Genomic DNA, 25,074 nt, shown 5'->3' with positions numbered 1-25,074 from the left:
GGCATTCTGTGTCAGGTTTTTGATTATGTATTTACAGGCTTGCTCCAAGTTAACATTTCTGCTAATTCCAGGTATGATGGATATTGTAATCAGTTTGTGACTTCAGCACTGTTTTCTGGAGATGTTTTGCCTAAAAGACCATTCTGAATTCCACTTCATAACTTTGCTCTTCCCTGTTTCAAAAACAGCATTGATGTGGCTGCACTTCATGGGTTGCATACTCTGGCAAACTTCTAATAGTCAAAATCAAAACTGACCATTTCTTACAAGAATCCTTGGTAGCCTTCAATTTATTTAAGAGTAGGTGTGCTTTCCTTGTTCTCTTTCATGGCTGTTCAAGTCATACTCTAGTCCCAAATTAACAAGATAAAAATGGACAAAAAAGAAAAGATACAACTGATATTTTATCAAATAAAAATTATCTTATACTTAGTTGTTTCTTTTTAAATTATAGCCATAAGAGCACTGAAGCAATTTAAAAGCAAGACTAATTCTTCTAGCAACACAGAAGTTGGTGACAGAGGGAAAGAGAAGAAATATTTGGAACGTCAGAAAACAAAGAGGAATCACCAGTTTCCAAAAATATGGCTAACAAAATACTCCTGGTTAAAATATGATGATGAAAGGGGAATAATGTTTTGTGTACCATGTCGTAAACATAATGTGGATTTGGAGGAAAATATTCATAATTTCTGTTCTGGCACTGATGACTTCAAACTTGAATTTATAGACACACACCAGAGTAGTGAAGCTCATGCTTGGGCTACCTGCATGGAAGCTGCCAGTTCTGCTTCACAAGATACAGCTTCTGCTGAGCAGATGTTGAAGAGCATGAACTCCATAACACTGGGTAGAGTAGAAAATATTTTTAGAAGATACCATGCTATTGCTAAATCTGGCTCTCCCTATATAGACCCTGACAGAATGTGCAAACCAGATAAAATTTAACATGACCTTTCTCAGGCATGTCCTTCTGAAGACTTCCCTACAGAGGCAGAATGGATCCATTTTCCAAGTCCTGATTATTAATTGCACAAATTACTCGTCCCATAACACGTACTCTTACAGACAGAATGTGATTGATTTGCTTTGCGGCTTGAAGTACTTTTTATTGCCCTGTAAGAATATTTGTAAGGGTTGCAATAAGATCACTGTATCTTGATTTTTAATCTAGGAGCTGAGAATGAATATCATTTAGAGAATATATCTTTTCATAATTCTACATATTCTAAATGCACCTTTCTACTTGATAATTTCAAAAGGTAAAGCATACCAGCAGAATATATTTCTACCAGCAAGGAAATAGCAATGATTTATATCAAAAGATGGCTTCTTGGTTCTTCCAACAGCAAGTGACATGTATTACAGTTAATCTGGGAGAAGTGAATATGACGTCATTCACCTTTGAATCAATCATTTCTAAATCAAGATAATTCTACTTTGAATATAAAATCTATGTAGTAATAGCAAAAGATACCAAATGCTTCACACCCTACTGTACTCAACTCTGCTCTGTACTGTGCTATGTTATACCACACAAACACACACAGATATATATATATGCATACAGTCTCTTTTTGGTGTTTTGCATAGATGTTCATGCTTCTTCTGGGTATATACAATACCTTATGTATATATACACATCAGAAATGGAGTAGGCTTTGAAGGAATGCCTCATTAAAGAGTATTGGTCCACTCCAGTGGAGTTAATCTCTGACAGAAACAGGGATCAGTACTGTGCATTGTATAAAATATCTGAACTTGTGATTTCACAGACAAAAAAAAAAAAGTTTAGATACACTTTGTCTAATAAGCAACAGGATATATATTTCATGGATTACCTTATTAGATATATGGCTTGTTATACATGAAAATTGTGAATTTAAGGGTTTTCTTCTAAATCACATAATACCAAGAGGGTTCTTTTCTCTCAAAATATTCAAATGGAGATTTTTAACAATGCTAAGATCAGAAAAAGTTTGAAAATGTGTCCCAAGGATACCCAACAGGTGAAAACAAAAAAAAAGAAATAAAAACAAAAAAATGGTGATTCTTTATCTGTAACACTAAAGTCACCTCCATGATACAGAGCAGAAACATATTTTCTCATACTCTTCATCCATGAAACTAGCAGAATTCCTTCAACTTCATGTCTCAGGAGATATATTCTAAATCTGTGATGATTCTTGCTGTTTTCTTTAGGTCTTTAGATTACATCCATCATTCTTGATCTAGAATTTCCAAAGTTGTATTGTAGCAGAGCCTTAACATCTGTGTGGGGGCGGGGGGAAAGAAATATTATTTCCAGTGAATTCCCATGTACTTTCTTGTATTATTGTAATATGTTATAATCCTTAGAGATTTTTCTGTAGAAATTTTATTTTGGCAGTAGGATTCCCTTTGGGACATTTATTCAGTTCATTATGTCAGCCCAGTGGGGCACTTGACATTTATTTTTATTGGATAGTGTCCTTTTATTCTAGACTTAATCTCCAGTTTTTAAAGTTCACTTTGAATTCTAATCCTGTTCTCCAATGTGGTAGAAGTCTGTTCCTGAATTGTTTTATCTACAGTGTAATAAATGTATCAATTTGTGCAGTCCATTTCCGAAAAGTACTTTGATCTGTTTCTGGAAGCTTACTTACTGACCCTGACCATCTCTCCAGTTTTCAAAATCTTCATGAATACTGATTCTTTTCACACGATGCCTACTGCTCCTTCTAATTAAAAATGTTTCATTTTCTATTCAGTCTCCTACATTATTTAACTAAAACTTACTAGGTTTGGTGTCTTTTATTTTGTACTTACAAAAGGATTTTGTAAAGAGCATACCTTTTTTGAAATGAGTCTTTCTAAGTGGAAAAAGCCAGTTCTGGGAATTGTCTTCCTTTTTCCTTCCTAGAGGACATATTTTTTTTTCACTGCTTGCAGACTACCATTTGCAGACACCAGTATTCTTTTCTGGGTACTGTCTGTGTAGCTGCCCACTCTCAGCATCTCTCCATGATTATGAAGCACTGACAGCCCTTGAGCTGAAATGATGAATCACCTCTTGTTTGATATTATAATCAGATACTCAAAAACAGTTTTATGCTCTGTAATATATACCCAAATTCACTAAGTCTAGACAAAGTACCTAACAGCACAGTAAGTAACACATGTTTATGAGGAATTTCCTCTCTTTCTCTGGGACTGCCTCATTCCTCCTACATATGTCAGTAGAAGGAATTAAGTCACAGTCCATTTGAAGATTTTGAACTACTATTACTTTGGAATTATTCATCATCAGATGTTTCAGGAGGAGTAATGTAAAAGAAACTGCCCTACAGGTCAGTAGCAAAAGTAGTTAATATAAACAATTACATAGTTTATGTAAGTTGTGATTTAGATCCTTTAATCCCATCTCAGACATTAATTTTGATGCAAGGTCTTTAAATTCCATGTCTCTCAGATACTTTCAGTGTATGTTTCTGAAGTCATGTAGCTTCACAAAAAATGATATGAGGATATTATTATCCTTTTAGAATTCTGTGAAGAAAATCAAAATTAAATTTCATTTCAGGAAGTCAAAAAATCATAAATACAGGAACTACATATTTGTCTTCATGTAAGGAGATCATAGTGGGAGTTAAACAGTTTAAAATATAAGATGGTGTGACAGAAAGCTAAGTTAGACTAGCAGTAATCAAATGGAAAGGGAAATGTTTAGCAAAAAAACTAAAATTATTAGCTGGGCTATTTATTTAAAGCACTAGAAAATCTGATACTGCAAAGAAGATGTAAACATTTTCCCTGTAGTTTTTTTGTTCACTGGCTCATTCATGCACCAATAGCCTGTTTTCCCCATGAATCACTAAAATGTTACCTGGTTTATGGAATCTTAGATTATGTGGCCCAGTAATGATGCTCCTGTGATGCAGACTTCATTGTGCTATATGGAAATAATGAGAATTTAAGTTTTCATGAAAAAACCAAATTTCTGTTGACCTTAAAATTATTATATTAACAATCTAAGGTGTTTCAGGAAACAGCACATGATTTATCACATTTTTTAGAAGATATTCTTTCTCAATGCAGATAACATGAAAACTTTCAAGATATCTGAACACTGTTAGCAGTCTGACAGTATTTTTTCCCCAGCTTTTCCTTTCATGCTGAAATTTGGGGGAGGATTTGAAGGCTTCAAGTCCATGTGTTTCTCCTTTCCTTCTTTCTATCCCAACAGACTGAGCTTCCCAAACCTATTTTTGTCCTTTTCTCTCCAAGTTTATATCTGTATAGGATTTCTCTACTGTATTAAGATGTGCTGAAAGCATTAATCCTGGTTTTCCTGAATGGAGATAAACAGGTCTACAGAGATGCAGAGTATTCATTCAAATTAGCAACTTGATTTTGAACAATGACACAATGAAATTAATACCCAAACCCATTCTTTATATTCTTATTACATCTCTTTTTCATCAACCTAAATTTCACTTCACTGTTTCACTTCAAAAAAAGTGTCTTAGCCATAGAATGTGCACAGGTTTGCCTTTTCAAATGGACAAGAAGTTTGACTGGAAAAGGGAAAAAAAAAAGTAAGTCTTCCCAGCATTTCACTGATTGTGTTTGATTTTAAAGGTAATCTAAAAACTCCTGTTTTGATGCCATGGCATTGATCACAACCTGACCAATTCAGCTTTATCTCTCAAAATTTAAATAACTTGAAACTTCTTTTACATTTTTTATTGTTACTGCAGAGGTTTTGCAGTGAACTCTCACTGACCCAGCAAAGTCCATTTCTGAAAGAAAAGACTCCTATCTGTTTTTAAAAAATTTTTATACATAATTTTGTGCTTTGATACCGTACATGAAGGTTGGAGTTTCTGTTTGTTCATAAGCAAATCTATTCCTGCTTTTTAAAAAATAGGGTTTGCTGCACTTACCTGATTTTTTCCTTAGGTTTTTTTTTTTTTTTTAAATAGAATTAATGGAGCTATTTCTAACTCCCAAATGTGAGTCCTGAGAAGCTTTTCAAACAGTTGAATTTTGTTGCAGAATTCAACAGATAACAATGCATGTTTTCTACTCTATTCTCTAGCTAATGCTTGCTTTAAAGAGTGAAGATGGATTTATGATTGATTAAAATAGAGCAGAGTGGAAGAAAATATTGTTAGGTATTCAATACACAGAAGTCTGAGAGATTGGTGTCTGAATACTCATTAACTGTCAGTGTAAACCATGTGAGGATAGATTAGTGATCATAATGCAGATGAGGACAAGTACCAGAAGAACTGCAATGCAGTGAAATATTTGAAATTTTGCTATTAGATAGGTCACATATGATTAATTTTAAATAAGGAGATTTTATGTTTGGTTTGGAAAATATTAGCATTATCAATAGTGCATAATAGGAAAGTAAATAACTTTCTCATATAGCCATTAATTTTTATTTTTTTTTAACAGAAGAGGTCTATTTAAAGTCTAAACATATTTCTATATTGATTTTTATTAGGTCTTATACCAAAGAAAGTATTTATTGAAACTGTTTGTGGCTTGGTTAATTTGAATCTTGGAATAAATTACTTTCCTGATGCATGGAAGAACTTAACACTTGCAGATGTAAGTGAACCCCTATATTCTCTTCAACTGGAATATTGGTTTGTGTAGAAGATGCAGCATTGTCCTTAGTATGATAAAATGAAGATTATAATATTATAGGATATTATTAGTTATTCTTTAAAATTCTTCTGTTTCACTAGGGAAGGATCATTGAAGTGACTGTGCCAAACATTTTGTCAGCACTTTATTTATTTACAATTTGCAAATTATATCAGTGCTTAAGACACCATCCAAGGTTTTCAGATTTGGAAACATGAAAACTTTCAAATCCTTCATACTGAATTATTTTCTCTTTCGGATTCAAACATCAGATGTTACTAGCAAAGCTACAGAATGAAAATATTTACTTGTGTTAGTATGTTTAAGTAACTATTTCTGACAGTAGACCATTATTCACATTAAGATTTAATTGGATTTCACATGATTTTATCATTTTATTCATATATTCTTTACACAGATGAAGTGCATGAGTAAAACATTTTAATGCTAAAGTGATGTAGTTCCAGTGAGTTTAGTAAAAATTAGTCACATCTGTCATCTTGACTATATAGAAGCTATTTTCAGCACAGGAAATTAATTATCCAAGGAAAGCTATCAGTCAAATATTGTCTATTAATAGACAAAATGCGCGTGCATCCCATATTCTGTGTTCTTTGAAAATTTTTAGTGCTTATAAATCCTATCTTTATTTTAGTAATAGAATTTTTTTTCCTTAAAAGAGACAATTTTAAAAGAGACTTTTAAATTTATCATGGAAGCAAGAACTTACTTACAAAAGGAAATTCTCAGGCTAAGGCATATATAAATGCCTATTTGAGCACACAGAGTGTTTATTTAGAATGGTATCAGTTGACACACAGTGGCCTGTGGCCTGTTTTGCTTTGTGAAACCTCACTGCAGAATCTTGTTCATCCTGCCCAGGAAAATACCTAAGGATACACAGAATACTGAAAGACTGTTTATGTACACCTGTATTTTGACAATATTTTCTATTTTGGTTTTGTAGTTAGAAAATCTGGCATCTGAATTCACAGTGAACTCAGAACTTACTGACTGGCGCAAATTCTTGCTGGCAGCATCACAGCCTTGGCCAGTACCATCTGTGACACAACTCCTCCAAACACTGCATGTCTTCAAATCTGTTGATGTCACTGGATCAGGCTTCATTACACAGGCGCACTATTTACAGGTTATAATCCTTTTAATTTTTCAATCAAATTTTATTTTGTTAAACTTTCTGAATTGAATGATATGTTTTTTGCTTTATTCACCTTGAGAAATCAGTCTGAATTTTAAATGCTTTAGGTCTGAGGGAGCTTTGTAGTGATAAGTGTTTTCCTGAAATTGATGGCCTAATATGTATCTTGTCCATAGTTCCACAAATCAGGCTACTTATATATACTTTTAACTTGATTTTCCTACTTTTCCCATAAATTAATCTCAAGTGAAAATCCTTTCTGTTTTAAAGAAACCATTCTGTGTGCTTTTTGATGACTGTTAATTTACTTGACTTGATATGACTTGAAATAAGGATTTCAGTTTCATCTCATCCACTACATTTTAATTAAATGTTTCTAGATTTTTTCCAAGAATTAATTTTCTCAAGATCATTCCTCAAGCCTTGAATATGTGTAAAATTATAAAATTCTTTGATCACTTTTCTGAAGACAACTTCTGTTTGAATTGTCACATAATTCAGCAAGATTTTTCAGAAAGAATATCATGACTACATTTTTGTCCTTTCAGCAAAATTCTGTTCATTTTCACTTTTATTTTGCATTTTAATTATACTTATAATGATCCTGGTTCACTCTCTTGGGCTATACTAACTGTAAGTATCATATATTTACACATAAAGGTGTCTGTAGATACACCAGTCTTGCCAGTTTCTGTATTTGTTTGGTGATAGTAAATATAATTTTCCAACTGCTTTGAATAAATTTCATAGAAAATTTATTGTAATTAGTTTTCCACTCACCTAGCATTGGTTTTTAAAGAAGAATAAATAAAAGCTGTGTTAGTCCAGAGGCCTGCAATTTTCAGAACTTCTTTGATTAATTTAAAACTTCCAGGAGCACCTGCCAATCCCTGCCCACCACAGACTTTCTAAGAAACAAACTCTGCAAGGCCAGAAAACCCACAAAAAATGCAGGTCTATGTACATTTATTTTTCTATTGTAAGTTTTCCTGAAGAGCAAATAAGCTAGCAGTTACTAGACATGCAGATCAAGAATGTACATTTTTATCACAGGATCCTATTTCAAATATAATATTAACTGAGCAATTAATTTAATCATTTCAATATTACAAGACAGTAAATATGCAATAAACAACTGGTTTGAATAGCCTTCCACTGGGAATTTCAGCTGCTTCACCTGTCCTCTCTCTCTGCACCTACACTGGTAAACTACACAGTGCCAGGGCTCATCTCCAGGTAATGGTGGTGGGTTGTCCCTGCTGTAATGTTGTTTGTACAACCTAGTGTAATTCACACAAGTGAATTTTTCTGTAGGAAGTTTGTTCATGCCTACCGTAGCTTATCCTTCCTGTGTCTAGTACTACAGAATTGGTTCTGGGCACTTTTCCAGTTTTAGCTCTGGCTGTGTAGGACTCTTGGTCATCTTGCTGGGAGCAGGTAAGCATGGGGAGAGCTGTGACTCCATCCTTCATCATCCTGAATTGTATGGACATTTTCTTCTAAAAGTACAGTCTGGACAAAAGCTGCAGGGGTTAGCAAAGGATATCCTAAAAGGAAGAAACCAGAAGATACATAGAAACTCCGTATCATATCCTGCTTCTTCAACAGCATAGATTTACAAGTACATAATTAATTTTCACTTTTTTCAAAAGCATATATTCACTTCTATCCTATTTGATTTTCAGTAACTTCTCAAGTATCTGTTACAACATACAAACAGCTACTTAATTAATTTCACATTATATATTAATAAAAAATTCAGTTTGATTAAATCCAGAGATTAGGCTTTTGTAACTTGTGTGTTGAACAGCTAGAATATAAAGACCACCTTATTTCAATGTGTGAAAATAAACAAAGTTATTTATTTATTTATTTATTTACTTATGAAATCAGGTTGGCTTATGGTTTAATGGAAATGAAGAGCTAAGCATAACAGAAAATTGCGAAGAACCTGTGTCTTTAGAAAGGCTAAAACACCTCATAAAGGTAACTGAAAATATAGGTATTTTCAAGAAATCACTATTCAAACATGATAGGTCTCATTTCAGAGTTTTTTGAGTCTCTTTTTTTCAATAAGTCCTGCATTTTTTTTTTTTTTATTTTTTTTCAGGTCAAGTGGTGGTTCAGAATAATGTAGAAAGGAATCCAAGAGTCAGCCTTGAGCATTCTAAATCATAGTGTGCTCAGAAAGACTTAATTACTCCTGTTCTTTGTTGAATGACATTAATTTTGCTACACAGCAACCAGCTTTTTAAAGAATGGGACACAAATGACCACTGCATCTGAGCTCATATAATTTTCTATGAAAGAGAGGGCTAATAATAATCTGGATACAAAAAATGCTTTGAACATATTTATCATGATACAAGGTTTTATTTCTCTCTTTTCTGCGAAACTCAATTTCTATTTCCTTGAATTACTTAACACACATTTATGATTTATCACAGCCTTGATTTGTACAGCCTCAAAATGTTCTTAAATATAGTAGCTCTTATTAGCAGTAATTACTATATTTCATGCTTTTCTCTACAGTCCTTGATTTGTATTTCATTGAAGTCAACTTATAGAAATTAATTTGCTCATTTTTGCCCTTTTATAGTTTTTCTTCCATTTATTTGCGGATACCAAAAAAGACTCTGCTCTGCTGGACTATATTGAGATGCTGCTTTATTTCGCCTCCCACTCTGATCCAGTTGAAGGTGTATACAGAGCACTTAGCATTGCTACTGGAACATGCATTCACAGAAAAAAGAAAGCTTCCCTTCCATGTGTGGTAAAACATTACAGAAAAATACTAGAGAATAGTAGTAGTACTTTCAAATGATAAATTAACTAGGTTTCTCTATATTTGCTTATCCTGGGTAGGTCCAGTAGTCTCAAGTAGTCTCACTGAATTAATGGGAATATTGCATTGGTAATAATACTGAGAAGGAGTCTTTCAAAAGTCTGGAAATTTGCTTGCCATTCATGAAAGCTTAAGATATTTACTGGTGACTACTCCTTACATATACGAATGGAAGTATTCTTTTGCTTAATTGACCAGCTGACAGTCCTCTGGAATTAGACTGCAGTGTGACTTACAGTGATGTTATCTCAAGATGTAAGACCTGGTATTATTTCTGGTCTTACTTTATTTTCCACTATGTTTCTTTGGGGTATTCAGACACATCTTTGTTGCATTACTTCCAAGTGTTTAGGTTTATCTGTAAACCGGAAAGTATAATAATAATAATAATTAGTTTCAAATATATTTTTAATTATTTTTTCAGCCATGATGAGTGCATTGTTAAATCAAATGAAACTCATCATTTGAACAGTGTTAGTATTTCTGGAGTATGTTCTTATTATTAAAGTCTTAAAACTCAAATTAGTCTACTGCATGTATCAGTTACTAATTAGTGAATATTTATATTTATTGAAGTTAAGTAATTTTTGTACTTATTTTGACATAAATTATTTATTTGTACGCAGCTTGGAAAGAGGTTGCTGCTCAAGATAATAAAATTATTCATTGCCCTGATGCAACCACAGTGACTCCAGCATTTGCCCAGAACTTAAAGTATAATTGAGATCTCTAGAAACAGCATAGAAAAGGCATTATTTTACTACACAGGGTAATCATATACATATGCAAAATAGCATTTGATAATTTCAAATTACAGAAGTTACTATACTTCCCTGTGTTTTGTTTGGCACAGTGGAGTTTTTATGCACTGAAGAGACTGAATGAGGCAATATGACCTTCCACATTTCATAGGAAGAAGGAGAGCACAGAATGCTCCTAATTAGATATTGTGGTATTAATTTCCCATATTTTGGTGAAAAGTTCTAACTTTCATCTCATTGGATATAAAGCTACACAGCCTATTCTCCTCTTTACCATTTTCTGCTTGGTTTCATCTGTTTGGTTGGAAGTTTGGTAGTATATCAATAAGCACACTGGAATTATCACCTATGTATCAATAACTTCTTAAGGCTGTGAGTCACGAGTGAAGGGGAGCATTTGCCTTCAGCCCAGAATTAACTGGATCTCTGAGAAGAGATGTCCCTTCTAACCTGAGCATTTCCTCAAGCCTGCTTTCTCACTCAAGGCATTAGCTCTGTGAATATGTGCTCTATCTGATGTATGTATTAAATAGACAGATTGTGTGCCTAATTCACCTTGGAGAGTCCCTCAGAAATATAGGAATATCCAAGAATTAGATGTTAAACGAATCTTGCTTTTATGGATTCTCTCTGACTTTACAGTTGTCTAGGCTGGTGCGCAGAACCACTGGACTGACTTGAAAACATAATTTTAATATTTTCTTTTTTATTAATATTTTATTTTTTTTAATATTTCTTTCTTATGCCTTGTGTTCCATGCCTGTGCACTTAAACAATAATGTTGAATATAGGCAGAAGGAAACAAAACAAATCCCATACCACTGACGTAAATTAGTTTTCTCTATAGGCTTTACTAGAGCCAGAATTTTATGGAGGTTATTCCACAAACACAAGGGGTCAAAAAGGAAATGGTGCATTGATATTGTGTCGGTTTGAGCCAAGCTCCATCAAATACACAGAGTCCTGATGACATCCAAAGTGGTTTCATCATCAAATTAAGGACCTAAACCTTTGTTTCCCTGTGGCTGTTTACATGTGATCTAAACATCCCCATTCTCACTCCAGGTACTGGAAATGTAGTGAATATTATCAGTGGAACAGTCATTAGTGAAATATAAAGAGCCATCTAGTTAATCTCTAGGAAGTTTTACACCTTAGGTAGCTGGCTCATACATAGGCACTTACAGAATTTTACCTAATTTGCCTCTTCTCTTTTTCTTGTTCTGTGCTGGTAATTGTAATGTCTTCTCATTAGTATCTGCCTGCAGAAATACATCTAAAGTCTTCATGTTGTTAAGAGAAGCTCAGACTAACATATTCTTGAGAATTCTTTCACTAGCTTCATTTGAAGTCTAAATAATGTTGTTATTAGTTGTGTAGGTCTCACAGCTCAATGTAAGCAATCCTATGACAGATGGATAAACTTCAGTGCTGGTAATTCTGTAATCTTGATTATTGTGTGTTAAAAAGACTGTAAATGACTCTACTCCTTCAGTGCTCAAAATGAAATATATTAAGACCCAAGGCACACAGCACAAGTGTGACTGAACCTCAGCAGCGTCTCTCTCTCTCACTTGAGAACCTTTTCTCTTTAATGAGAAAATAAATGGTTTGTTCAATTACATAAATTTCCTGTTGCTAGTGGTTAGTCTACGTTGTGACATAATCTAGTCAAAGCACTGTTCACCTCTGTGAGATCTTTTCTCATCTTTGTGTTCACAATTCTCTACAGCAGTTTTTTTTGTTTAGTTTTAGGTTGTTTTTTTTCTCTTTAACCAGCTCTAATATCACCACAAAATTACCTAATTTCTTGCTTAAAGTAAACTTAATTTTTCTGCATAAACTAGAGAATACCTGTTTCTGTAGAGAGCTGGTTAACTCTTGGCCAAAACAGAGTTCTTGCAGTGACTAAATTTGGACTAGAAAATTCATACTGTTTTTTTTTTTCCTTGTGAACAGCCAGAATTACCAAGTTTACTCCTTAAATAAACACCAATTTCTTGGTATTGTAGTTTGTAAACATTAAATACTTTTACGTTTTGTTGCTCTGAGAAATACTAGCTTTTCTGTGCAATGTTTGCCACATTCCTGGAAAAAGCTGTCTATTAAATTTCTGGTAATTCCAACATTATGGATATTTCTGGATTGCCAGAATTTATTCCTCTGTGCTATGGTGCAGTAGATAATTTTGTGTGAGTTGATAACTTTTGTTTTGTAAGAACTGAAATTTGGAATTATAATCCATTGGTTCTTAATGGGTGTTTAACTGAAACAGATAATCTACTGACAGATTGTTTATCCCCAAGTATGATACCTATGCCTAAATTTTTAGGATTCTTCAAGCCTCAACATATTGTCAAATGAAAAGACTTTAAAAGAGGATGAAAAAGAAGTCTTGAATTACACAGGTGAAGGAATTATTTCAGTGGCATCTCTACTCAAAGTGTTTCATACTGGAGGAAGCAAAGATGAAGATTATCATAGATTTAGCTGTCTGGAGAAGGAAGACAGCTATGATAAAGTAGGTAGATTGATTCAAGGATAGTTTTGTAATTTGCATCATATGTTAAAAAATATACTGTGATCTTTGCTTTTCCACTTTTTTTTACAATAAATTGACCATGTATTATTTTTACTTAAAGCACTTCATCAAGATGTACCAAGAATTAGGTGCTGAAGATCTGACACCCATTGCAGTTGAACTCCTTTTGAAGCATCCTTTCATGGAAGATTTGATTAACACATGCCAAGAGTACAAACTTCCTGTAAGTATTCCTGTCTGGGACAAAAGATACATGCTTAAATTTGCATTGTCCCAGAAATGTGCATGTAATTAATGTAGATACTGCCAATTTGCAATGTAGATCAGCTGTACATCCCAGCAGCTGTAGTGTAGATCAGGTTTTCTGTTTTCTGTGAAAATTCCTTCCATCGAAGACTGGTTTGCTTTTGGACCTGTTTATTGTGCAAGTCTTGCTGGCCTGAACTGCTTACAAGTTTTCCACAGCCTCGTTTGATGAGGCTTTGCCTTTCTCCCCATCTATAGAAAGGAATCTGGTTGAATTATCCCCCCAACAGGATCATACTGCAGGACACTGTAAAATACATGTTCATGCAGTTGCTACAGATCCCATTCCACCCCAGGCCAACCAGACAGCAGAAAAGGGCATGCAGAGGCAGTACAGGTCCAAGTGTTCTTCTCTGTCATTGTCTAGAGCCTCCTTGCTGCCTGAACCTATGTTTAAACATTAAAACAGCTGCACAAAAGGCAAGTTTGGGCCAGAGAATCACCCTATTCAAGGTGTAAAAATACGGCAAAAATGCTTGATGCACGGGGTGTAAGAAAACAGCATGAGAAGGTGAGAGGATGCTGGATGTGCATGTCCCACATCAAAAGGGACAACAAACAGTCAATAAACAATAAACAGTCTTCACAAGTTTTAGGTGATCACCCCCATAGTGGCCCACAAAATGTTAATCTGAATAAGATACATGATAGTTTAGGAGTAACTTGCTATTTCTTAATTATAGTCCTCTCTTGTGATAAGGATGTGAATTGCCCAGAATTTATTTTATCACTCACAATGACTGTCAATCAAAGATGAAATACAATAAAATAATATATTTACTCAGTAAGAGTGAGGGTTAAAAATGCATTTGCCACATTAGAAAGTGATAGAAAATGTAAGACAAAGACAAGAGAATAAAATTGAAGATTATAGATATCCATGTGTGTCCATCCTGCCTATGTTGATGTCTCAGCCAATTTGGGAAGACAGATGCCATGCAATGTTGGGATGTTAGGTCATTCCTCCCTTCCCTTCCCCATTCTTTCTTCCTGACTCTTTTTATTTATTTGAATACTGCATTTTCTGATTTGATTTTTTTTCCAACATCACTGAATTTCTTGTAGACCAAAGTGTTTTTTAAATTAGTTCTTTAGATATGTTCCACCTCAAGAACTGTTGTTTACACAAATGTTCACTGACTTTGTAGCATTTAATATAATGCAGCCTCTTCATGAAAACCAAATGTGATGAAACCTACGGTAAAACTTAATTAGGATGTAAACTGAGTAAAGCCATATCTATATGCTTGGCAATTTGCAGGGACTCTGTTAAAATGTTTCCACACTGGCCAATAGCTGAAAATCAAGCACACCATATCTATTCTTTATTAAGGTTTCTGATTTTCCTTTACCATTTTTAGGGGGTACTTTGTTACATAACTTAAAGAGTAGATTGTAGTGCATGTTTAAATTGTATTACCTACCATCAATTACCTGTGCTATTTCTAGCTGGTAGGATATTCCGGGCAGTTCAGTTATAAAAATTGTCAGTCTATGAGAAAAGCTGCAAGACAGTATATGTGACTCTTGGCAACAACTGAAGGTTTCAGTGCACATATTCTAGCACAGAGGAATTCCCACATCATGTTTATATATTGGTATCATTTCACTTAAATGAGACATTTTTCCACTTATTTGGCAGATTCCATTGATTCCAGTATCTCCTGACTCAACAGTTAGGTGATACAGAGCTTCAGTTATAATTTCTAATACTTAAAATTTCCTCTTGAAAAGGCTTTTACTGACTGCATCTCAAATATTGTACTCTATGATTTCTGTACTTAAACCCAAACTATTTCATTCCTTGACTGTACTGTTAAATACAGACTTTGGTTTTATAAATGAAGTCAACACTCAGGTTTACCAAAAAAGTTTTTTTTTCACCAACAAACAGGCATAGAGACCCAGGGGCCATTGTTTTAGGTATGTTGCAAATCTGGTCTATTAGATACATACTTCAGGAAGATTTTTCCTGTATCAATTCCCTATTTGGAGAACAGGTGAACTTTTTTCTTTCCAAGACAATATTTTTAGCATCAATTATTTTTGCAGAAATTCTCCTCAGAGATGTCTATAAAAATGAAAGTCAACCACAGTGCTGTTATTTTGAGATCTTTTACAAGATAAATATAGCAAGTCAGGGTGTGGTTTCTAAAAGTTAAAATGTTTGTACTAATGCAGTCATAAACAGCAGAAAGTAAAACGTTTTGCTGAAAACTATAATAGAGGGCATCTAGCTTACAATTTTTCAAATTTAAGTTGGGATACCTGATTCTTTTGGAGCTTGATGAGCTGTTCAATTTCAACCATTATTATTTGTCATATCTTAACTTTTTTTTCCATGTAAGATATATTGTCTTTTGCAGGGATTTTGTTTTCTCTGCTAGTGGGCTGGCACCATCCTACATGATGGTGACCTTTCTGTTAGCCTTAGTACAAATGTCTACAAATTAATATGCCCAGAAATTCTATTACTTTTTTCATCTTGTCTTTTCTGACCTGATTACAAGGTTTTCTGGTCCTAACTAGACCTTTCCAGTGTTTGCCAATATCAACACATTTTTTTTCACTGATCAGATAAAATTTATTCCTTGAGAATAGATTATGACCCTGACATGTCTATGTTTATGAGGGTACTTCATTACATGCTCAAATAGTCTTTCAATAACTTTAATAATAAATTAGAGAATATTTTTTTTATTAGACCAGCTGATTCAGATGGGAGAAGCAAGCAATTCTGCTTTTTTCCACTGCATGTGTAAATCTATTCAATTTGGTCAATTAAGGAATTTTCTTTAGACCTCATTATTTATTGTTACAAATTTTACCATCTGTTCTGAGACTGTCACAGATATGGTAAAACAGAAATAACCACATATTTTAATAATTCTGCATTTTGATTGTGATAAATTTAAATAAAGAGTCTGGGATATATTCTACTTCTAAAATTCTTAATGCTCAATAAAGTATTTGTTACTTTGAGTAAACTAAATTATAATTATTGAAGATAAGGTAATTTGATAATTAGCATTCAATTTATTAATATAAAAATATTATGCATTGGATAAATTGCATTCTATTTCTTATTATGCTTTCAAATCCTGAATAGCCCTTTAAAATAATTCTGTTTTTAAAACAGGTTTAAAATAAGTTCTGTTTTTGAGGATAGGGATATCACATCATATTTCTATGTGCTTATGTTTTGAATCTATTAAGCAGAGGCATTATGCTTGTTCAGTCTAAATTATTTGTTCATGTGGTTACTGCTGTTAATGTTGTTCATTCTGTTAATCATTTTAGTAACATAATCCAGGTATTCTTTCAGATAGGAGTTCCACTGAAGTGGGATTTCTATTAACCTATAGTTAACATGGCTTTTTGAAAAAATATTTATTAGTATGTTGAAGAAGTATTACAAAACCTATTTATACTCACAGCAGCCGTTTAATATTACACAACAAACATTCAGAACTCCATGTATCATTTCACAAAGTAGAAGAGCTTCTTGTGATAGGGAGAGTTCATATAGATTATATTAAATACAACTTTTGACAGAAAAAAAGTACTGCTGAATCACTCTTTAGTCATAAGCTGTAACTGTAATACCTATGAAACTTGAGAACCTTTTTTCATGTGGCATTTTAAATGTCCCAGTGTGCAAGGAAAGAAAAACCCAACTGAGTGTTTAAGTACCTCATTGAAAAAAGAGACCTATGTTATGCTTCTCTTGATCATTCATCCCATCACTAAATAATCTTAGAAAATTTAATGTACATAAAATATGTTGTTTCTTAAAGTAAAGAAATATAAATATTATGTTTTCACCTTAAAAAAAGTTTGCTTCATTAAAGACAGACATAATAAAACTGTTGGAGCACTCTATATCAAGTTTTTTGACAGAATTTAGTACTACATTTATTTTTATCTAACCAGGATTGAAATTACTTATTCTGACTCAATTTGCTGAAAAAGTGACTCCTTATAAGTAAGTGTCTCCTATTAGTGCAACCTTCTAAAACCAAAGACTGGTAATACTTTCTTTTAGCATAGTTTTGTATTCACTGAAATACTTCTGGTATTTTGTAAGTTTGTTAGGCATCATTACATACAGGCAGTTTCTGCTCTTGAGAAAAGGTTGTATATTCAAAATATGCACAAAATATATATTGCACTACATGTATGTAAAAATACTACATACAATAAAAAAATCTGACTGTTAATTATTCTCCTAAAGGAAAAAATGTGTATTCTGACAGTATCAGAAGATGCTAGAAAGTTAAATATTTATTTTTGTATTGAATGCTCAGCATGTTATTATTTTAAAACAAAAATTCCTTGTTCATCTTACTAACACATCCTCCAATGGATAGTACTGCTGAAATGGGAAATGGAGAAGATTCTGTTAATACAAAATTATTGAAAATCAACAAATCAGACAATATGTTATAAAGAATTAAGCATAAAATTAACCTACTGAAGGTATATATTATTCAAAGTGTTAGTTACTTATTTTTTTAATATGTATTCCCTGGAATTGTTAAGGGATTAATTGTTAAACTTGTTAAATTAAAGTTCAGTCTGAAATATGACATAATAAAAAAAAGTCCTTAATTGAAGAATTTGTCATTGTATGTTCTGAATAATATTTACTGGTTTAAACAACAGTCTTGATACCTCTCTTTACCAATAATATTAAGCTGATGTTTACGATTTCTGTTTAAGAGTCTCATTTAAACATAGTGTTGTTTTGTAAAACCACCGAAGGAAATTAAGTCCTGTGGATAACATGAAAATATCGTCACAGTGATATTACAGCACCTCAGCTGAATAAGTTCCAGTGTCCTGCTGGAAGACATTGTCTGTAACATGGGGAATCTACAATTTACCTCCACTGAAGTTAGTTTTTCTCCATAATCTAGTCAGTGGAAAGCTCACCCCATGGATAGACAGGTGTTATTACTGCAGTTTTCAGGCTGCAACATGAAATTACTTTTAATATTTCCTTTTTTCTTTTCATAGGATATAAAAGTCTTTCTCCAAAGATCCAAAGAAGCACAATCAACTGATGGGGAACAAAACACATGTGAAGACATAAATGTATGAAAAACTACTGTTTATGAACATTAAGAAATCTTTTTTCTCAAAGTCTGTATGAAATGTGTCTTACAGGTACAGTCCTCTCTTCCATGAGAAATGTTTTTTTGTTTATTGTTGCAAGAGCAAAATCCCATCCAACTACACATTTTCTGTTACTTTAAAATTAAAATAAACAAAACAACAAAACCACAAAAAGGGAAAGTTATGGTTTGCTCATCTTAAATAGTCTGATGATATTTCTAAATAAAATTAATCCCATTTCTGAACTTAAATAGAGATGGTAATGTTGGCATTAAGATATGGTTAAAGAATATATCCAGTTCTTCTAAATGTACTAAGATATCTATTCAGCTTTTGTTATCTGTACAGTTTATTAATTAATTAACTTTTAATGAATTTAATGCTGTAATCAATTAATCTTTTAAAGCATGTTGCAATTTTTAATTAAAAAAATAAATGAAAATTGTTTTCTCTAAGACCAGGACAAATTGGGCATCATGTTAATGAAAACAGTGTTTGGTGACATTGGAGATGATGAATCTTTGCCATTGAACCTTTCTGTTTCTAACCTTGCAGTACATCTCAATTATGCCGCCTGCTATCCTTTTTTTATTGACACAGTGCGTTCAAGGGCACCACATACTCTGAATTTTCATATGTGATAGGTGCTTGTCTAAAAATATCTATTGCACACCATGACACCTAGAGAATGTTGACTTCTCTGGCAGATTAAGAAGAGTCTTAGTCAAACGTTCTCCTTACAGCTTAAGTGGGTGTTTCTTTTTCTGTATGAAGTCTGAGTCTTACTGGTTTTCCTGGATAATAGGATCTTTGTGTTTAAATGCAGTTTTATCCAATTTCTCCATTCTCTTGTGTCTAGGGACAGCTTACAATAAGTTGATAGGAACTGTTCTTTCACGGACCTTTGTGACATATGTTTCAGACCACTCCTTGTAAATAATTCCCCTGGATTTGAAAATGGATGCATAAAAAATTCTCGGCTTTCAGTGGTATTCTGGTATTCATCTGATCTACAGTATCAAGTTTTCTGAAGACTAAACATAGGAAACTGGCAACTGTGATTATCTGAACTAAGTATATGGTCTAATTTTAGTCTGTCTGCTGCCCAAGATATTAGCAAACCTTCAGCATTCTACACTGACTTAGTAGCTTGTATCTGAGCACTGCTCCTTCATTCTGGAGCATGAATCCTTCACTCCTAATTTTCTGCATTCATCATTACCCTCAGAAAAATTGTGCAAACTGTTTAAATGGTCTTTTCCCTGTTTTGATTCAGCAAAGTATTTGAACATATGATGCTCTTTAAGAATACAAATAATCTTATGGAAGTCATATAACCCATAGGGAACCACAAACCTTTACCCTTTGCTGAGAATGCTATCTGCACAGAGTATTTTTTCATTTTAATATAGTTTATTACTTTTTAGCCAAGTATGCATGAGATAGTATAGTACTCACAAATGATGATATTGCTTGTGAGGTTTCTAGATTGCCTTTCTGAGTTATAAAACAATTCTGTATCAAAAAAGCAACAGCAAAAAAAAGAGAAATGGTTAGACAACAACTAAGAGATCAGATAAATAAATCTGGCAGTAAATATTTTTCATGTTTTAGAACCTGATATCAATAATGGCAGGTTTATTTCTTTGATTAAAGACAGTCACATTTTGAAAGGAAAGTCTAGAGGTAGCAGATCAAAGCATTTATATGTGATATATGACTCTCAGAATAGAACCCAGTCAGCTTATCACTTCAGGCAAAAAATATTAATGTCTTTTCAGTCTACATATTTTGTGCTAACCACACCAGTACAGAAACAGATGTAACTTTGTTGTGCCCCCACAAACCATGCTAAAACCTCAACATCCTCATTTTACATGTGACAACAGGCTTCATGATATGCATACAAATTATTCTTTTTATGAGAATCATTTCTTCACATAACATAGACAACTTGGTCAGTTTTATCCCAATATTTTTTAAACAGAACATGAATATATTCACACAAGAATTTGTATTTTTACTCCATATTAAATTATTATATTAATAGAAAAGAGTTGCAATTTAGTTCTCTGCCTTTTGCATATTTCATAATCTTTAAATGATTTCTTTTGTTCCACATTTAGTTTTTTATTTAAAAACAGCTTTAATTACTAACTGTTTAATTCTGATTTTGCACACTGGAGATCTGCATTAGAAAATTAAAAAAATATTATTTTCAAAAAGCCTTCCCTACAGTTCATACACCTGAGTGAAGGAAGAAGAAGCTTCAGCTACTGAAAATCATAAATTTCTATTTAGGTAAGATTCTTCAATTATTCCGCCTTTCTCATACACTGTTTATAAATTTTACCTGTGACCCAGAATGGAACATAAAATCTTTACTGATAATGTCTGAAATTAAGTGCAGATTGCATAGCAGTGTAAAATAGTAAAAAATGAAGTAGGCTGTGTGAAATGTCAAGTTTCATGCAGTGAGCACGTACTCCTCTATCAGAAAGTAAAGGTATAATTTACAAAGCAAAGAGTATATGGCCTGAAAATTGCAATGTATTTTTTCAACAGTTACTACTGGAGTATAACTGAGTATCACAAGAGTTATTCAAGAGACTTTGAGTTCCCAGCTCAGCTGTGACCCAGACATGAAAGAGGTCATTGTTTTTATGAAGGAGGAATGTTGAGTAGTTTTGCATTCAGTTGTAGCAGAGAAGTTACAGTTATATCATGTTCAGCTTTTATAGCTACACTTCTAGCAGGATAGCTGTTGAAACTAGAAAGTATTCAGAGAATAATGTCAAGAATGGTAGGAAATAATGTATAAGATGAATAAGAAAGTACAAGGAACTTGGCCTCTTTACTTCACCAAAGGAAAATGCAATGGGGTTTCAAATATCATTTTTACAAGAATCCATATTCATTCTGGTAGATACCATGTAGATTCAATTGCTGGAACCCTTGGCTTAAAAACAACAAGCAGATTTTGATTAGGGAAGTAGATGAACTGTTGAAGCAAGTAGCTAAATGAGCCAATTTCCTCATCAGAGAGCTGTAAAATCCAGATAGGCAATTATTTTAGACACAGTTTGTGACAGGAACTAAAAGAAGAAATAACTGTGCATTTGATATTAACATACAGAGTTCAAAAACTGAACCTGAAAGACTAGGAAAGACTAGTTTGGCTTTCAGTTAAATGTATGCAAAATGCTCAGTCCTGTTTTCACAGTGTGCTGTCTTTTAATGTTTTATTTACTCCTTAATTTCACTTAGATATTCTTGTCTATTCTGCATAGAAAATGCCTTAGATGGTTTGCTTTAGAAAAGATGCAACAAAGCTATCAAAATTCTCATAATAATTAAAATTACTTGTATTCCATCTGTTCAAAACTCTTCTTTAAAAAAAAGCTACAAACCAAAAGGTGCTGCTGCATTAAGTGTCTTCTACATTTTTATTAATCTGCATAAAATCTTTCAGCATAAATCAATCTTAACATTTCATTCTGTACAGAACTCAGGCTCCATATTTGTTTTTTTCAGGGCTATCATCCATTCCTTTAGGTAAGTAAAATACCTCCAGATTTGTTCCTCAGAAAGCAGTCTGGTACAGGAAGATTCAAAATTTTGCAAATAACCAGAACACTTTAAAATACAGTTATGTTTTTTTTTTGTTATTTTGCTTTAAAATGGTTGAGTGATGTCACATATTGCCATAATAGCAAGAAAAATTCCTCAATCTGCTCTGTGGTCCTTACCCCAAAGCTTCCACTGAGTATGAGGTTAAGACAGGCTTCATTTTTTTAATATTCATAAGTTAAGCCTGCTGTTTTGTAAAACCTCAGCTCTGCTGAAGTTTTTGTGTGTAGACAGCTTAAGAGAAGCTCTCCAAACCATTGAAAGAATATTATAATATGAAAAGCAAGCATGCTACACAAACTTCTTTGCAATGTTATAGTTATGAAATTAAAGCAATATCAATCAGAAAATTTCAGAAATTGTAGTATTGTTCACTTTATCAGTAAAAATTATCTGGGTTGATACTAGTTTTATTACCTTCAATAAATTCTATAACAAATATGCTTATTTTTAAGTAGAAAAGCAATTGAATTTAACTTCCAGTTTTACAAAATATCCTTGGCAATGGGAAAAGAAAACTCAACTATTTTCTTTAAAGTTTATTTTAAATATAATGTGTCATGAAAAATCTGCAGTTCAGCATCTCATCATAGAAGATCCCTGGAAATTCAAGAATTAAGGTGCAAAAAGTTGCTCCTCTGGGAAGTGTAGGTTCTCATAATGATAACTGCTGAGGAGCAGCTGTGCTGAAAAGATCCTGGGGATGTTGGTGGACAGCAAGCTGAACATGAGCCAGCTGTGTGCCCTGGCAGCAAGAGTAATTTGGCATGTGTTAACAGGAACACAGATTGCAGTTGATGGAGAAAAGTCATTACTCTCAAGCAATTAACACTCGTCATGTTTACAGTTATGATTACAGTCTGGACTTCCCAATACCAGGAAGACATCAACACTCACATTTAGAATGCTTCTCACTTGCATCAAGACTTCTCAAATTCTTGGCCTCAGGGGCAATGCTTTGGATATCCTTACACTTCATAATAGCAGTGTAGACTTAGTACCATAAAGGCTTGACAAGCTTCTAGCTCATGACCATGCTACATTAACATGTTGTCTGTACTTGAAAAACTTACCTTGTGCTGTGAATGTTATACCTGTTAAATAAAAAGTAGCAGCAGTAGCTGTCAGGAAGAAAGGAGTGTGCCCACACAAGATAAATGGTTTGGATTAGAAAAAAACATCACTTTTCCTCACTTTTCTCATGACAGAGGTTCACCTTTTCTTTGTTTCCAATACATGTGTGTTTATCTATCTATCTATCTGTATGTATGTATGTATGTATGTATGTATGTATATATGTATATATATATTCATATATGTATACCTGCACACATGTACACATACATATGTCTATATGTAGGTACACATATATACATACATGTATATATAGAGAAAGCTAAAGCTTTTCTTGCTTAATTAGAGATAAGATTGATGCCTTACGTTTTAACTTTTGTATTTTTCTGATTCTGTACTGCTTAATGTGCAGTTCTGAGCTTCATACTAAGTGTTAATAAACTCTCTTCACAGAGTAGGTAGATAAAACAATTCCTTCTCTAGCTGGGGACCAAGGACAATTGATACAAGTTTCAGGCCCAAGAGCATAAACAAATGTGGACCGAAGAGAGAAAAACAAGAAGGATGAGACTTATGACATAAAGCCATAACTGGACAATTAACTCCAATATGCAAATGGACCAAAACTTATAAGAGACAGACCTCGTGACCAGTTGTGCATTTTGTGACCATTTTGGGTTCATCTTTGGTGCAGCCCTGGCTGGGCTCTTGTGCTGCCCAAGGTGTATCCATTGAGGCCTTTTAATAAATACCTACTTTATTCTTTAGTTCTGTCTAGTCTCTGTTGTAGGCCAGCCTTGTTAAGGCATCAGTTTGATGTTTTCATGTGAGGAAGTTTAATTTCATCCTGGTTAACCATGAATTTCTGTTTTTCCAGCAAATGACATCCAATGCTCAAGTTGGTTTTTAAAATTATTTTTTAATGTCCAAAGTTATAACTGTTGAACTCAAAATCTGATCCAGAACTGCAGAACTTCATGTATACTGTAGCTCTGATAAAGTAAGTTTAGAAGGTCTTAATCATAGTTCATCCTGTGTAAAAGGTATTACTTTTAGGTAAATAATAGTTATGTCAGTGTAGGATTTTCACTGGGTGTTGTAAATTTGTTAATGGAAATAACAGCATGTACAAAAATCAGGTTAGTATTTATAGTATTTTAAAAACTGCATGCATTGAAATCTCTTGGAAATCAAGGTTCAATATACTCAAGCCTTGATTAAACATAAAAAAAAAATACCTTACAATACCATAACAGCTGACACTCAGATTGTATATGTTGCAATTGATTTAGATATTGTTTTTCTCTTTAACCTGATAATGATTACTAGTGACACAATGAAAAGAGAATGTTTTTAAACTGGACATGTCATTTACATTGTTTGTGGGAGGAAGCTTAAAAGAGAAGTTCTCGTGGTTGGAGTTCTGCAGTAACTTTCTGTCTGACAGAATCATGGACTCCTAGAATATGCTGAATCTGCAGGGATCCAAAGGAATCATCAAAGTCCAGCTCCTTGCTCTGCACAGCAAACCCCAAGTTTGTGAAGATTCTACCCCATGTGCCTGAGAGCATTTTCCAAATGCTTCTGGATAACTGTCAGGCTGGTGCTGTGACCACTGCCCTGGGGAGCTGTATCAGTGTCCAGCCATTCTCCGGGTGAAGAATGTTTTCCTGATACCCAGCCTAAACCTCCCTTGACACAACTTCAGGCCATTCCCTCAGTTCCCGTCACTGTCACCACAGAGCAGAGGTCAGTGCCTGCCCCTTTTCTTCCATTTCTGAGGGAGCTGTACCTGCAGTGAGGTGTCCCATCAGTATCAGCTGCTCCTCACACAGCTTCCCCTGCAGACCCTTCACCACCCTTCTGGCTGTCATTTGGAGGCTCTCTAATGGCTTAAAGTCCTTTTTATACTGTAGCACCCTATCACTCGAGCTGAGGCTGCCCCAGTGCAGAGCAGAGCAGGACAATCCCCTCTCTTCCTGGCTGCTGATGCTGTGCC

General features: G+C 33.7%; 1 protein-coding gene across 1 annotated transcript in view; it reads left to right on the top strand.

Annotated features, from left to right (window-relative positions):
* The window catches only part of SPEF2 (sperm flagellar 2), a 72,812-nt gene extending 53,986 nt beyond the window's left edge, over positions 1-18,826 (top strand). The window contains exons 28-34 of the mRNA XM_031507294.2: positions 5,495-5,601; positions 6,608-6,790; positions 8,693-8,785; positions 9,399-9,572; positions 12,738-12,926; positions 13,048-13,170; positions 18,273-18,826. Coding sequence (XP_031363154.2) covers positions 5,495-5,601; positions 6,608-6,790; positions 8,693-8,785; positions 9,399-9,572; positions 12,738-12,926; positions 13,048-13,170; positions 18,273-18,356 — 953 coding nt within the window. The 3' untranslated portion in view covers positions 18,357-18,826. The remainder of the gene's footprint in view (positions 1-5,494; positions 5,602-6,607; positions 6,791-8,692; positions 8,786-9,398; positions 9,573-12,737; positions 12,927-13,047; positions 13,171-18,272) is intronic.
* Positions 18,827-25,074: the final 6,248 nt, after the last annotated feature.

The sequence above is a fragment of the Lonchura striata genome, chromosome Z (genome assembly GCF_046129695.1).
Source record: "Lonchura striata isolate bLonStr1 chromosome Z, bLonStr1.mat, whole genome shotgun sequence".
NCBI lineage: Eukaryota > Metazoa > Chordata > Aves > Passeriformes > Estrildidae > Lonchura > Lonchura striata.
This window is presented reverse-complemented; position numbering and strand designations above follow the sequence as displayed.